Genomic DNA, 13,740 nt, shown 5'->3' with positions numbered 1-13,740 from the left:
TGTGAAAGAATTCAATTGTGAATCCATATGGTCCTGGGGAATTTTTCTTTTTTCTAAAATAGAGTTGTTTAAATATTCTATTCTGTTAATCAGGCAGTTTTTATTTTCATTAATACTTATCCATTTTCTTAGATTGTCAGATTTGTTGGTATATAATTGGTCAAAAGAACTTCTAATAATTCTTTTAATTTCCTCTTCATTGATGTTGAATTCACACTTTTCATTTTTGATATTGATAATTTGGTTTTCCTCTTGTTTTTTAAATACATATTAACCAGGAGTTTCATCTATTGTTTGTTTTCTCCCCATAAAATAAGCTCCTAAATTTATTAGTTCAGTGGTTTTTTTTTTTAATTTTATTAATCCATTTTTTGATTTTCAGGATTTTCTAATTTAGTGTATAACTTGGGGATTTTACATTTTGTTCTTTTTCTAATTTTTTTTAACTTGCCTGCTCAGTTCATTGATCTGTTCTTTAATTTATTGATTCTTTAGAGATATAAAATTTTCTCCCAATTACTGATATAGTTGTATCCCATAAATGTATAATGTCTCACTTTTGTCCTTTTCTCTATTAGCTGTTTGCGGGATTTGTTCTTTAACCCACTCATTCTTTATGATTAGATTATTTGCTTTCCTATTAGTTTTAATCTGTTTTCATGGCCCTTAATTGAATGTAATTTTTATTGCATTATGATCTGGGAAAGATGCATTTAATATTTTTTCTTTTCTGCATTTGGTGTGGAAGTTTTAATTCCCTAAAAATGATCAGTTTTTGAGTAAATATCATATGCTATTGAGAGAAACTTATACTCCCTTCAATTTTCTCCAGAATTCTATCATATCTGTTTTCTAAAATTCTATTCACCTCATCTTCTTTTTGTTTTTAAGTTAGATTTATTATATTTTGAGAGAACAAAGTTGAGGATCCCCACTTCTATAGTTTTATGATTTTCTCTTGTAATTCATGTAACTTTTAACTTAAGAATTTAGATGCTGTATCACTTGGCATACATATATTTAGTATCAATATTACTTCACTGACTATGGTACATCTTAGCAAGATTCTTTTTAAATTAGATCTAGTTTTACTTTTGTTTTGTCTGAGATTGATTGCTATCTACAGTTTTTAAAACCTCAGCTGAAGTATAATAGATTCCTTTCCAATCTTTTTTTTTTTACTTTGCATGTCTCTCTCCATTTCAAGTATGTTTTTTATAAACAATATATTTTAGGATTCTAGTTTTCATTCCACTCTTATATCTGCTTCCATTTTATAAGTAAGTTCATCCCATTCACTATCCATGATGATTACTGTGAATTTCCATCCATCCCATTTCCAGTGTTTATCCTTTTTCCTCTCTCTCTCTCTCTCTCTCTCTCTCTCTCTCTCTCTCTCTCTCTCTTTCTCTCTCTCTTTCTCAAATCTCTCTCTCTCTCCTTTTACTTGTCCCTCCTCAAAATTCTGTTTTGCTTATTTCCCCATCCCCATTACCCCCTCTTTACTTACCCTTTTCCTCTCCTATTTGATTTGAAATATTCAAGTTGTTTGGAGGAGAATTTGGGAGAACTTGGCCAAGTCCCATTTATTACTCTCCAATCTTGGCAACATACCCCAAAAATATATTCTTGAAAATGTAACATCCTACCACTGGTATGAAATGAATAAAATATGACTTTTTTGCATTTATCATGTTCATTTCTTCTTTAATTTCTTTGTTTATTATAGCTTTTTATATACAAAACATAGGCATGGATAATTTTTCAACATTGACCCTTGCAAAAATTTCTGTTTCAACTTTTCCCCTCCTTCCTTCCACCTCCTCCCCTAGATGGCAGGTAGTCCCATACATGTTAAATATGTTCAAGTTTATGTTAAATACAATATATGTATACATATTTATATAGTTATCTTGATGCACAAGAAAGATTGGATCAAATATGATTTTTAAGTTGCTTTGTAACATGATATGCTATGACTTAACAAAAAAGTAAGATATCTATGTCTCTCACTCTGTGTCTCTGTCTCTCCCTGGTTTTCTCTTATCTCTTTCTCTCAAACTTTTAAGAGAATTAGACACATAGTCAAGGAACTTAGGTTTGATTCTTGGATCTAACAATTATTTGTTGTGTACACTAGATAATCTATAAGGTTTCTCCTAGTTCTTAAGTATGTGAGTCAGAGCCTCAGGTTTATCTTCTCTTAAAATGGGGATGATAATAACACTTATATGTTTACATAATTTATTAATTTTGAGTAGACTCTGTGAGTATCTTTATATTATTCTAGATTCACAGAATCTCAGACAAGAAAATATCTACAAGGCCAATTCATCCAATCAAACCTGACCAAACATTCTTTCTGCAATGTCCCCAACGAGTGGTTCTCCAGTCATAGCTTGAAGACTTCAAAGGAAAGAGGATTCACTTTTTTATGAGGTAGCACATTTCACTTTTAGATAGTCCTATGCAAGAATCAAACAATTATTTGTTGTGTACACTAGATAATCTATAAGGTTTCTCCTAGTTCTTAAGTATGTGAGTCAGAGCCTCAGGTTTATCTTCTCTTAAAATGGGGATGATAATAACACTTATATGTTTACATAATTTATTAATTTTGAGTAGACTCTGTGAGTATCTTTATATTATTCTAGATTCACAGAATCTCAGACAAGAAAATATCTACAAGGCCAATTCATCCAATCAAACCTGACCAAACATTCTTTCTGCAATGTCCCCAACGAGTGGTTCTCCAGTCATAGATTGAAGACTTCAAAGGAAAGAGGATTCACTTTTTTATGAGGTAGCACATTTCACTTTTAGATAGTCCTATGCATTTCTTTGTGTCAAAACTAAATCGGCTTCTTTTTAATTTTGGCTTTTTCTCTTAACTGTGCTTTATAGAGCCAAGGAGTCTTGATTCTTCTTCATCCTTCAGAAACTTGGAGCTAGTTGTAATATCTTCCATTTATACAGTCTCTCCTCTAAACTACATAATTTCCAAACTTAATCTCATGTTAGCTTTTATTCCACTGCTCCCATCACACTGGTTCCTCTTTTCTGGATACACTCCATTTTGTAATTATCTTTACTGAAATGTGGTACTGAGAATTGAAAAAAAATACTACATATGTGGTTTGCCCAAAGCATACTATAATAGGATTATTTTTCTTGTTCTGGACTCTAAGATCTCTTGTTGTAGTATAGGAAAAGTTGACATTTCACATTTACAATTTATATTGATATTTCCCTCATTCTTTTTTTTTTTTGAATTTGATTTTTTAAAACCTACATGTAAATTTTGCATTTATCCTTGTTAAACTTAATACTATTTGGTTTGACCTATCATTTTGGCCTGTTGAAATACTTTAAAATCATTGAGACTATCATCTGACTGTATTCTTCTTTGTATTCTATCTGTTGAACAAACTCTTCACCTATGCATTTGTTCAAATCATTGATAAAAATGCTGGATATCACAGAACCATTGACATTACTTCAGATAATCTACTCAAGACACCTTGCTCAAATTGAAAATGAGTCATTAATGACTATTTTTTATTTCAATTACTCAATAGCTACAAATTTTACTTAACTACATACTATTGAATAGCCTCTGCATCTTTAAACATAGAATGAGAGACTGTTAAATACTTTTTGCCAAAACTAAGTTTACTATATCTGCAACATTTTTTGATCTTTTAGGATAGTTCCTCATCTAAAAAAAGGATAGTTTAATCTGCTGACTTGTTTCTGAGGAAGCCAACTTGGCTTACTGTGGTCTTGACTTCACAAAATGCTTACAAACCATCCCCTTACAAGTACATTTTAGGATTTTTCTAGAAATAAAAATCAAGTTCATTATATACTTCATCCCCCCCTTCCCCTTTATTGAAAATTGAAACCTTTGCTCATCTTTTGTACTTATATTTTCTGTTTTCTTTCAAAAAGCAATCATGTCTGCTAGTTCTTTTAGTAGTATAGGATATAATTCATATATGTGAACTCTTTGAGGATAACTAGATGCAGTCTGATCATCTTATTTGGGGCTTCAAATTTCTCCTAACAATTTTTGTACTAAATATGATAGTCTATAAGTTACTCTTTTGGGGAGAGAAAACAAAAGCAAAATTTTCTGACTTTTTTCTCTTATTCATTATCCCTATTTTTATACTATGAGTAGAAGTTCTGTTTCTTCTTTGAGAGAGAGTCACCATCACTTTGATGGGGGGAGGGGGGACAGGATATGTAACTTTTGTTTTTTGTTTTGTTTTGCTGAGGTAATTGAGGTTAAATGACTTGCCTGGGTACATTATGAAAGTATTAAGTGTCTGAGGCCAGATTTGAATTCAGGTCCTCCTGACTTCAGGGCTGGTGCTCTATCTTCTGTACCATCTAGATTCCCCTGGATATGTAACTTTTTAAAAATACCTTTTGTTACTCTTATTAATCATTGCTAACTTCAGGTCATTCCCAACTTAGAATTTGAGACTCCATAGAGGGTAAGTCACCATTGTGCATTCATCCTGTTAACTTGCTCTTGCTTTTATCTATTACATATTTATTTTTAACTGAGTCTGTAATTACAAACATCTTGTTTTTACATATGCACCTTGTGTAGTATTAGAGCACTTTGTGTACATCAGTCTCTTTTAGCATCTCTCTTTTCTCCTCTTAATTCAAATTACTTTTGCTTCTGTGTTGAGAATTTTGTTACTGAGAGTTTAACATCCTTCTTAGGCTAATTTTCTCTTTGAAATTTGCACCTTTTGAAATAGGATTTCCTTAATTTCAAACTTTGTCACACACTTCTTCATTACAATCTTTATGACAGAAGGGCTAATTTGTCTGTAATTCCTGTCATTTTCTTCTTCAGTAAGCAGCTTCTTGTTGAGAGATCCAGGTATAGTTTATCTTTCACCCTGTTAATTTTCCTTTATCACAAATACACACACATAAAATATGTGTATAAACACATATATGTATCCGTGTGTATGTGTATATATATATACACACACATATATATATATATATATATGTATGTATGTATGTATGTATGTATATGTATATAGAGAAGATAAAAAAGAGAAGAGAGGAGAGGAGAGGAGAGAAAGAGATCTGGAAGTTGTGGTTCCTCTGTATAATGTGATGTTTTCATACCAGGTTTGTGATCTGCATCTCCAAACATCTGATTCTTCATCCTAGCATCCTAGGTAATTGTTAAACTAATCTGACAACAGTATCGATTCTAGTTTTACTACTTTTGATACTCATTCACATGTTTAAACAAGTTCCTCCATTTAGGTCCTTAGATTTTCTCATAAAAATTTATGATCTTAATATACACTTCAATGATATCACTACTTCCTACCCCTCCTAGGCACCAGATTCACAGAATGACTTGTGGAGTCCTTTTAATAGGTACAGAGGAACAGCTCTTGATTTTTTTTCAGGGATATATTATCAACTTCCTGGTGGGTTTTACATTGACCAAAAATAGTAATTAAGTTAAATGAGGAGTAGAACAACAGTCTTTTCTATGAATGTCCTTAAATGTAGCTTCACCTGGGATGAAAGGACAGGAGTGGCATTCTTAGTCTATATGCCCTTGGCCATCTCAGATAGTTGTGTGTCTATCATTCAGAATGGGAATAAACTCAAGTACAATTGAGGTACCTTACTAAATATTTTCCCAAACTGTTTGTTCCAGCTTTATCATTTATAAAAATGGGGATATTAGCATCCATCACTAAAGACTGTTGTAAGGATTGAATGAAAAAGTATTTGTGACACATTTAGCAAACCTTTAAAGTTTTTTGTAAATGTTAACATTATTATTAGCTATTCTTGATTCATGAAGGTATATAAACTATTTCTGGAAGGGAAGCATTAATTAACCTCAATCGACATTTAGCAGGATGGGCAAAATTCCAAAAAAGAGGGATATACTTTTGCTTTGGGAAGATTCACAGAACCTATTTCTGAATGCTCAGGGGTTTGGATGACACAAATTATTTCACAGGTATCAGCATTTCAGTCACTTGAGAGAACTTTAGGAAATTTCCTTATTTTGCTAGCTAGGGTAAGATTTGGGATAGGGCTGAAATCTCTTGTCTGTCTCAAGGACAAAGTTCCTCAAACACATTATAAATATCAAGAAGTGCCTAGGAAGAGTTAAAGGTACTTTAAGACAACTCAAAGTCTTCATCTCATTACATGACGTATATGGAGTCAATACTTAGAATATATAGTAACTTTTAAGATAGGATTTATGCTGGTGGAAGACTGTTATAGTGATGACTGGAATTATTACATATTAGTACCTAGACCAACATGTCACAGTAAAGTAACAGCTAGAGGAACAGGTATATAAGCTCAAGATTATATAGAGAGAATATAGTAGGGAACTCTCTCTTGAGAGAGAGAGAGAGAGAGAGAGAGAGAGAGAGAGAGAGAGAGAGCGACCTGTGGGAAGGCCAGATTTTCTGCCAACACTGTAGCATTGAAGAAATCTTTATGTGGGACTTGAAGCTACTATGATATGTTTCTGTTCTTAATACCTCGTGTACTTTTGTGTGACCTCTCCATGGCCCAGTTAAAATTCTTTTTTGGAACATTACAGTCATTATGCTTGCAGAAGAATAGTTGATATCACTTTTCTTGACTGTTGGGTTTGTAAAGGAGGCCTTAAGCCTATAGAACCGTGATACCCACCAGGTTATTTGATGGTTACTACTACAGACATCTTTGACATGAACATTACAGATGTGGTTCCATTGGTAGATTGAATTAATACCTCCCTTTAGCATTTAACTCGTCTTTGGACAATATGCTGTTTTTTTTTTACTTGAGTCACATAGATAAAACCAACAGTCTCTATCCTCAAGGATCTTTCATTCTACCAGGAATCAGAAAGATGAACACCTATAAGCACAGCAAAACAATCATTAACAAAGGAAGAACTACTAAGAACAGAAATCAGATCAGGCTGCATAAAGACAATGGTGCCTAAGATGAGACTTAAAGACAAGGATTCTGAGAAGCAGAGACTAAGAGAGTACATTTTGGCACAAAGTTGTGTCTGTGTAAATTCATGGAGGCTGCATCTTGTGTTTGGAGAACAGGTGGGAGTTCAGTTTGGCTCTTTGATCTTGCCTAGTAACAGCCAGGAGGAACAGTGGATAGATAACTAGACTAAGAGTGAGGAAGACCCAAGTCATTTAACTTAGGTTTACCTCAGTTTTCTCATCTGTAAAAATGGGGATATTCACACCTGCCTCAATATTTGAAATATTTGTAAACTTTGAAATAACTCATAAATCCTAACTATTATTAGTAGTAGCTATTCAGAGTTTTCAAGGGAAAGTAGTATGAAATATGTCTGGAAAGGAAGAGAGAAATAATCAGATTGTGAAGGGATCCTAAATGCCAGACTAAGAAGTTTGCATATTATACCATAAGCAGCAGAGAGCCTTTGAAGGCATTTAAGCAAAGAAAGATAAAATGGGACTGAGGAGTCTCTATCTTGCTATTTTGATGAGTATGCATTGAAGAGGGGAGAGATTGGAAGCAGGGAAAACAATTAGGAGAGTATGATAGTAGTCTAGGCAAGAGATGATTATCTGAATGACAGTGGTGACTGAGTGGGGAAAAAAAGGACGATGTCAGAGTTGTTGGAGAAACTATATTCCATTAATTGTGAATGACAAAAGGTTACATTAAAAAAAATAGTATAACTGCAAATGCCAAAATTAACACAGCATCAGTTACAGCAATATAATTTCATTTTTTTATACATGGTACAATAGAATTATTTACATAGAAACCTTTTAAAGCTAGCCAACACCATCATGTTCACATTGTTATGTAACAATGCTAATAAATAAAGTATCCTTTTAATTATTTGGTTTTCTAATATTCAAAACTGAATAATAAAAATAATATTTAATGAATTGATTTTAAAGAGAAATTAAATCTGTATTGCCTTCTATACTAATGTCTCCTATATGTTAATGTCCCCAAATTGATTCAGTTAAGTAGCATATTTACAATTCTCAGAAAAATTAATGGTCATAGTACATTATATTAATTTACCATTTATGTTTAGAATATCACAAAATATTTTAAAAATAACAATGGAGGTTGAATTGATCCTTTCAGGTTTAATTTTTTCCCCAACAAATACTGTTTATGATTGTTTCCTTTGTCCAAAATGTTGTTTAATTTATCCATAATTTGCATTTTTACTAAAGAGTAATATTTAATGTTTATAATTTAATCCAAATAACACAATATTTGAAAGGTTTAATGTTTAAGCAGTAACTGAGGATAAACTGTCATTGGCTTAAAAAAATAAGAATGACAGTAGAAACTTGCTTTATTTTCCAAGGCATAGGATTTTTAATATTTACATAGTTATCAAGCTTTTCTCCACTTGGTAAATAATAGTTGAAGAAAGCTTTAAACTTTAGTAGAGTGAAAATTTTATTTGTGTATATTCATACACATCAATGGGAACAGGAAAAAAAAATTGAAACCCCCTTTTTGAGGCAGTAAAAATAGTCAATAAGAATATTTAAGTGTTTGTTCTCAATGCCGGCAGGCTACTCAAAAAAGGCATAAAGGGACTTTGGAAGCAGTTTAAAAGAGGTAAAAAATATTCTAAGTACAGTCTTATGCTCCCATCCTCTTAATTAGAACATTCTGTGTTATTATTCCCAAATAATTGGCTGAGAATCAAAACCAGAATATCTGTCCTATGTGTGTTTAACTTAAAAACCTTATCTATAGCTAAATACCAGGAGAAACCCGATCTAATTAAAATATTGTCCTTGTATTCAAAAGAACAAAGAGTTAAATTTACATAGCGTATTCCAATTGTTTTAAATAAATATGTGGTTTCCTTATAACAATTTCTTCCACATTGTTTTCATGAATACACTTTGTAGTATCTCAAAATTGTTAGTTAAGATCACACTAGGGATAGGTTCATTATATACATTTTAATGTTAATCAAAATAAAATTATGCTGTATCTATGTAATTTCAAGTATCTAGGTGAAAAGTGAGTAGTTGATTCACAGATTCTATAAATTCTCAGATACCTACTTGAATTTTATAATTTTGATCAGTGTGTTTTGTCAATATCAAAATACATTTGAGTGTATGTGATTAGATAGGTGAACTTTTAATGTGATCTTGAAAATTGTATTGATTGAACTATGAACACATTTATTTACACTTATCTAATTTCTAAGAGAAATATTTTATTAAATATGAGCCAAAGATAAAAAGGGACAATTACACATTTTACAAACCAAAAAATGTAAGTAGTCAGGTAATTTAAAACCCACTGTAGGATGGCAGAACTTAATGCTTATTTAGCCTTTTTATGTATTTGAAACATAAATGTCAGTGTTTTAACTACTTGGCATTTTGGTATTGTTCTTAGCGTGCAAAGGATTTTCATTCTTTGCATATAGTCTTTCATAATTTAAATATTTTGACTGTCTTATAAAAAGAATATTAACTTTTCTTTCCAACTTGGCTATCAGTTAAATAATGTGATAATTTTCCTTTAAATAACTTGAATATTTCATTTTCATCAATTTTTCATTTTCCTTTCCTTATGTGTGTAAATTCCACAATTCAAATACATTTGCCATTCAGGATAAAAATCAACTGTTATTTTTCTGTACTTCAGCATTTGAGGTTATGGTAATATTAACCTGCAGGAACTCTTCCCTCCCTACCCCTTATGCAATTTAGTAAGGAGAAAAGTAATTCTTTCAGAATGGATTAAGTCGTATTCCTGTCCCTAAGGGGGAGAATGGATTCACCTTTGCCCACATCAAAGCATCATTCAGTGAAACTGCTGATTTTCCATCTTCAAGGAAAAAGACAGGACCCTATAATACAAAAGTAATGGGAGAAATAAGAAAAGTTTATAATTAAGAAATTTGTTTTAAACTTCTAGAAAATAATCACTCTCAAAGTTAATATAAATATCAAAGGAAATGAAAATACATAGAGAATTACTACTAGTGATACAGACATATATACATATCTTAGATTATATAAAATGGAAGTCATTATATTTTACAATCCAAATCCTTATGTAAATATTAGTGATATCACTGAAAAAAGAATATTTTGAAGATATAGTATAGTTTACCTAGTTTTAAAAGAAAGTTTGCCCAGTGATATTGTGTGTGTGTGTATATATATAATCAAGTAAGCATGTATTCAAATGAAAATTTCCCCATTCACTGAGAAAAAGTGAAAGCACATGAATGTTTAACATCCTTACTAGGATTATTCATATATTAGAATATATTTATACTCCTAGCCCTCTTATGAAGAGTAACATACTATTTTGATTAAACTAGATTCAATAGATTAGATTAGATTGATTCTGTTCAGTTGTTTCAATCATGTACAATTCTTCATGATCCCATTTAAGGTTTGCTTGATAAAGATACTGGAGTAGTTTGCCATTTCTTTCTCTAGCTCATTTTTCAGATGAGAAATCTGCCAGCAAAGGGGATTAAGTGACTTGCCCAGCATCATACAGTAAGTATCTGAGGCCAGATTTGAACTCATTTGACTTTGAGTCTTAACTCCAATTTGAGTCTTTCTAACTCCAGGCCCAGCACTTTATCATGCCCAAAGGTAGAAACTGAATTAATTTCATATAATTGAATATTTTGGGTATTAGAAAACAAAACAAAGTGCTATCAGTTTTCATTAATTAAATTCATATAGTACTATGAGTTCTTCCTGTAAGACTTTAGAAATACCATAGTAGTACCTTGTGAAAACCTTAGCATGTCAGTTGGTTGTGTTTTGTGTGTTTTAATTCAAAAGGTATGAAGACCTTCCTTCCTCTTTAAAATACTTTGTCCATTGGCCATATAGTTTATCTTTGGGAACTCATTTCTTGGGTATGAAAGTTTTTTGATCTTCAATGAAAATTCCTTAAAATTGGGGGGCAAAGAATTGAATACCACAGGGGATAAATGCCTAGGAAGTGGCCATCATCAGGTAAAAATTCTAATGAAGACAAATTTTAAGTAAAATAGCCATACTGCTTATACTGACTTATACATGTTTGAGTTCTACCAAATGTCCTTAAGACATGAGATGTGTGCCATTTCGGTGTTCTGGTCTTACCAGAATTATTCTTTTAGATACTGGTGTCATTTCTTTGGGCACTCTCCAATTCCTTCCTAGTTAGCCTTTCTATTTTTGATTCCTGAAAATATTCATGGCTGATATTCTAAGGGGAATGTGCTATCCTGCCAAGAACACATAAGGGTCAACTTTTTAGTATATTGCTGTTTGTGGACTTGTAAGGAAAGATGATCAATTCAACCATATTTTCTATAGATAGATAGATAGATAGATAGATAGATAGATAGATATGTGTATATATATATATATGTATGTATGTATATATATATATATATTTGTATGCACCCAGTTCTGTTTATCATTTGGTTTGATCTCCCATATTATAATGCTAAATTATTTGAGAACTAGCTTCAAAATACCTACATGTAAATAATAATAATTGTGCATATTACTGAAAGTATTTCTATAAAATAATCACTGGCATTGTGCTTTAGAAAAGAAAAAAAGATATTTAAATCAAACACTGGAAATTGCTGAAATATAGATCTCTGCTGGATCCTACATTTTAATAGTACATATTAATTTTTGATAATCATATGCTTAAGAACATATTTTTAAATTAGATAAACTTATTTTTAATACCAATTTGCATAAGATAAGGATATACCTGAATCTTTAATCCTGTCAAACAAGAGATATGGATATCTGAATGACTTGGAAGATTTGATCCAGTGACAGAGTCTGGTCCAGTGATACCTATGAGTGGTTCTTCCTTCATTTTCTTTAGCAAACTTGCATAAATCATTCTTTGGGAGTCAGAAGGAGGGGTATGTGGAGGTTCTTCTGTTGATCTGTGTATACAATATATGTTAGTTTTTAATGGCTATGGAATCATAAAATGTTAATGATGTAAGGGGACCTGAAAAATCACCTATTCTAACACACATAAATGAGGAAAATTATCTATTTCATATTAATAGAAAAAACTAACACCTATAAAAAAACAACAAAAGGTTATGTGGTTAATGTAATTCAGAATATTGTTAAGTAATTTAAGATTTATTCATTCTGCCAACAAATAATGACTCAGCTATTTAATACTTTATTAAGGATTTATTTTCTGAAAATAAGACGCCATTTTCCTTTCTGCATTTCATTTTCTACATTATACTCACTTGTTGGCTGAATGTAGGCAAGCTCTCCAGGCATCCAGTTCTTCAGAAAGTTGTTCAATTCTCAAAGGCACTAACACATCCCTCCGTTTTAAAAGTTGGCTGAAATAGAGGAAAATAATTGATGTTTTCATATCACTTGAAGGTTTGCAAAATGCTTTACATATTCACTTGATCTTCACAACCTCCCTCCCCATTCCCTGCCAGGAGTTATTATGATTGTTATTTTACAAAAGAGGAAATTAAAGATCCCAGAGGTTGGGTCCATGATTATAAAGGTGATAGATCCCAATGACATGTTAATAACACGACACTCCATGTCAACTAGAAAAAGGAATGGTCAAATATTAGATTTCACCATTAACCACAAATATTTGGTTTCCCTATTTAGAAACTCTTGATATCCTCTTTCTGACAATAAACTTTTATCCTTCCATCTCTCCCAACTCTATTATTAATATTGACAACTTTTACTAAGACTTTCAATTTCTCCACCCCCAATAATTTCTAAGGTCATCATTCTTGTTCAGATTAATTTTTCTCCTCTAATCTCAACCAAAGAGGTAGCCATTTCATCTCCACGGGTATTTTGCTTTTGAACCTCTTGCCTCCCCATCCTCTCACCACTCATCTCTTGCCAGAACTCTGCCCTGAATAACTCCCACCTACCTCCCATCTACCTTTTCCACTCCTGTTTACAGCTGGATGCAGCTGAAATCTCATACAACTTGGCTATCTGGTATATGACACAAATTTGTTATCTAACCTCAATGGGCCCTATCTGCAGCAAAGGAATTTATTCCTTGCTGATAATTGTATTTTTCACAAAGGCTATTCAAAACCTGCTCTTTCTTTCTCAAACCTTGCACATCTCTTTCCCCCAAAGTTTACTTTTTATTTTACTGAGAAAATTGGCCCTGAAAATGTGTCCATTCTATGGTCCCCTCCCCTGACTGGTGAGTTCCTGGCCTGGACCATCATTTCATCTGTCTAACAATTCAGAAATCAGCAAACCAAAGCTCGATACATTGTTTTGTTGATTGTTTAGACTTAAGTGATGGAGAAAAAGTCTTAATAGTGAAGATCATTAAAAAGGGAAAAGGACCCACATATGCAAAAAATGTTTGTAGCAACTTTTTTGGTAGTGCCAAGGAACAGGAAATTAAGTGGATGCTCATTATTTGGGGAATGATATAATAAGTTATGATATATAAATTTTATGGAAAATTATTACTCTATAAGAAACGGTGAGCAGGCTGCTTGCAGAGAGGCCTGCAGAGACTTACATGAGCTGATGTTAAATGAAGTGAGTGGAATCAAGAACATTGTACATAGCAACAAGAAGATTATGTGATAATTCTGATAGATGTGGATCGTTTAAACAATGAGGTGATTCAGGCCAGTACCAATAGACTTGTGATGGAGAGAGCCATCTG

The 13,740-nt window shown here is 32.1% G+C and overlaps 1 protein-coding gene across 2 annotated transcripts in view; it reads right to left on the bottom strand.

Moving 5' to 3' along the window:
- Positions 1–7,094: 7,094 nt before the first annotated feature.
- Positions 7,095–13,740, bottom strand: part of WDR17 (WD repeat domain 17) — an 89,704-nt gene continuing 83,058 nt past the window's right edge. For both annotated transcript variants that reach the window (XM_051964800.1, XM_051964801.1), the window contains 3 exons: positions 12,308–12,406; positions 11,800–11,983; positions 7,095–9,907 (listed from right to left, as the gene is read on the bottom strand). In XM_051964800.1, coding sequence (XP_051820760.1) covers positions 9,788–9,907; positions 11,800–11,983; positions 12,308–12,406 — 403 coding nt within the window. In that variant the 3' untranslated portion in view covers positions 7,095–9,787. The remainder of the gene's footprint in view (positions 9,908–11,799; positions 11,984–12,307; positions 12,407–13,740) is intronic.

Source organism: Antechinus flavipes, chromosome 6, assembly GCF_016432865.1.
Source record: "Antechinus flavipes isolate AdamAnt ecotype Samford, QLD, Australia chromosome 6, AdamAnt_v2, whole genome shotgun sequence".
Classification (NCBI taxonomy): Eukaryota; Metazoa; Chordata; class Mammalia; order Dasyuromorphia; family Dasyuridae; genus Antechinus; species Antechinus flavipes.
Note: the sequence above shows the minus strand (reverse complement) of the source record. Positions and strands in the feature narration are given on the sequence as shown.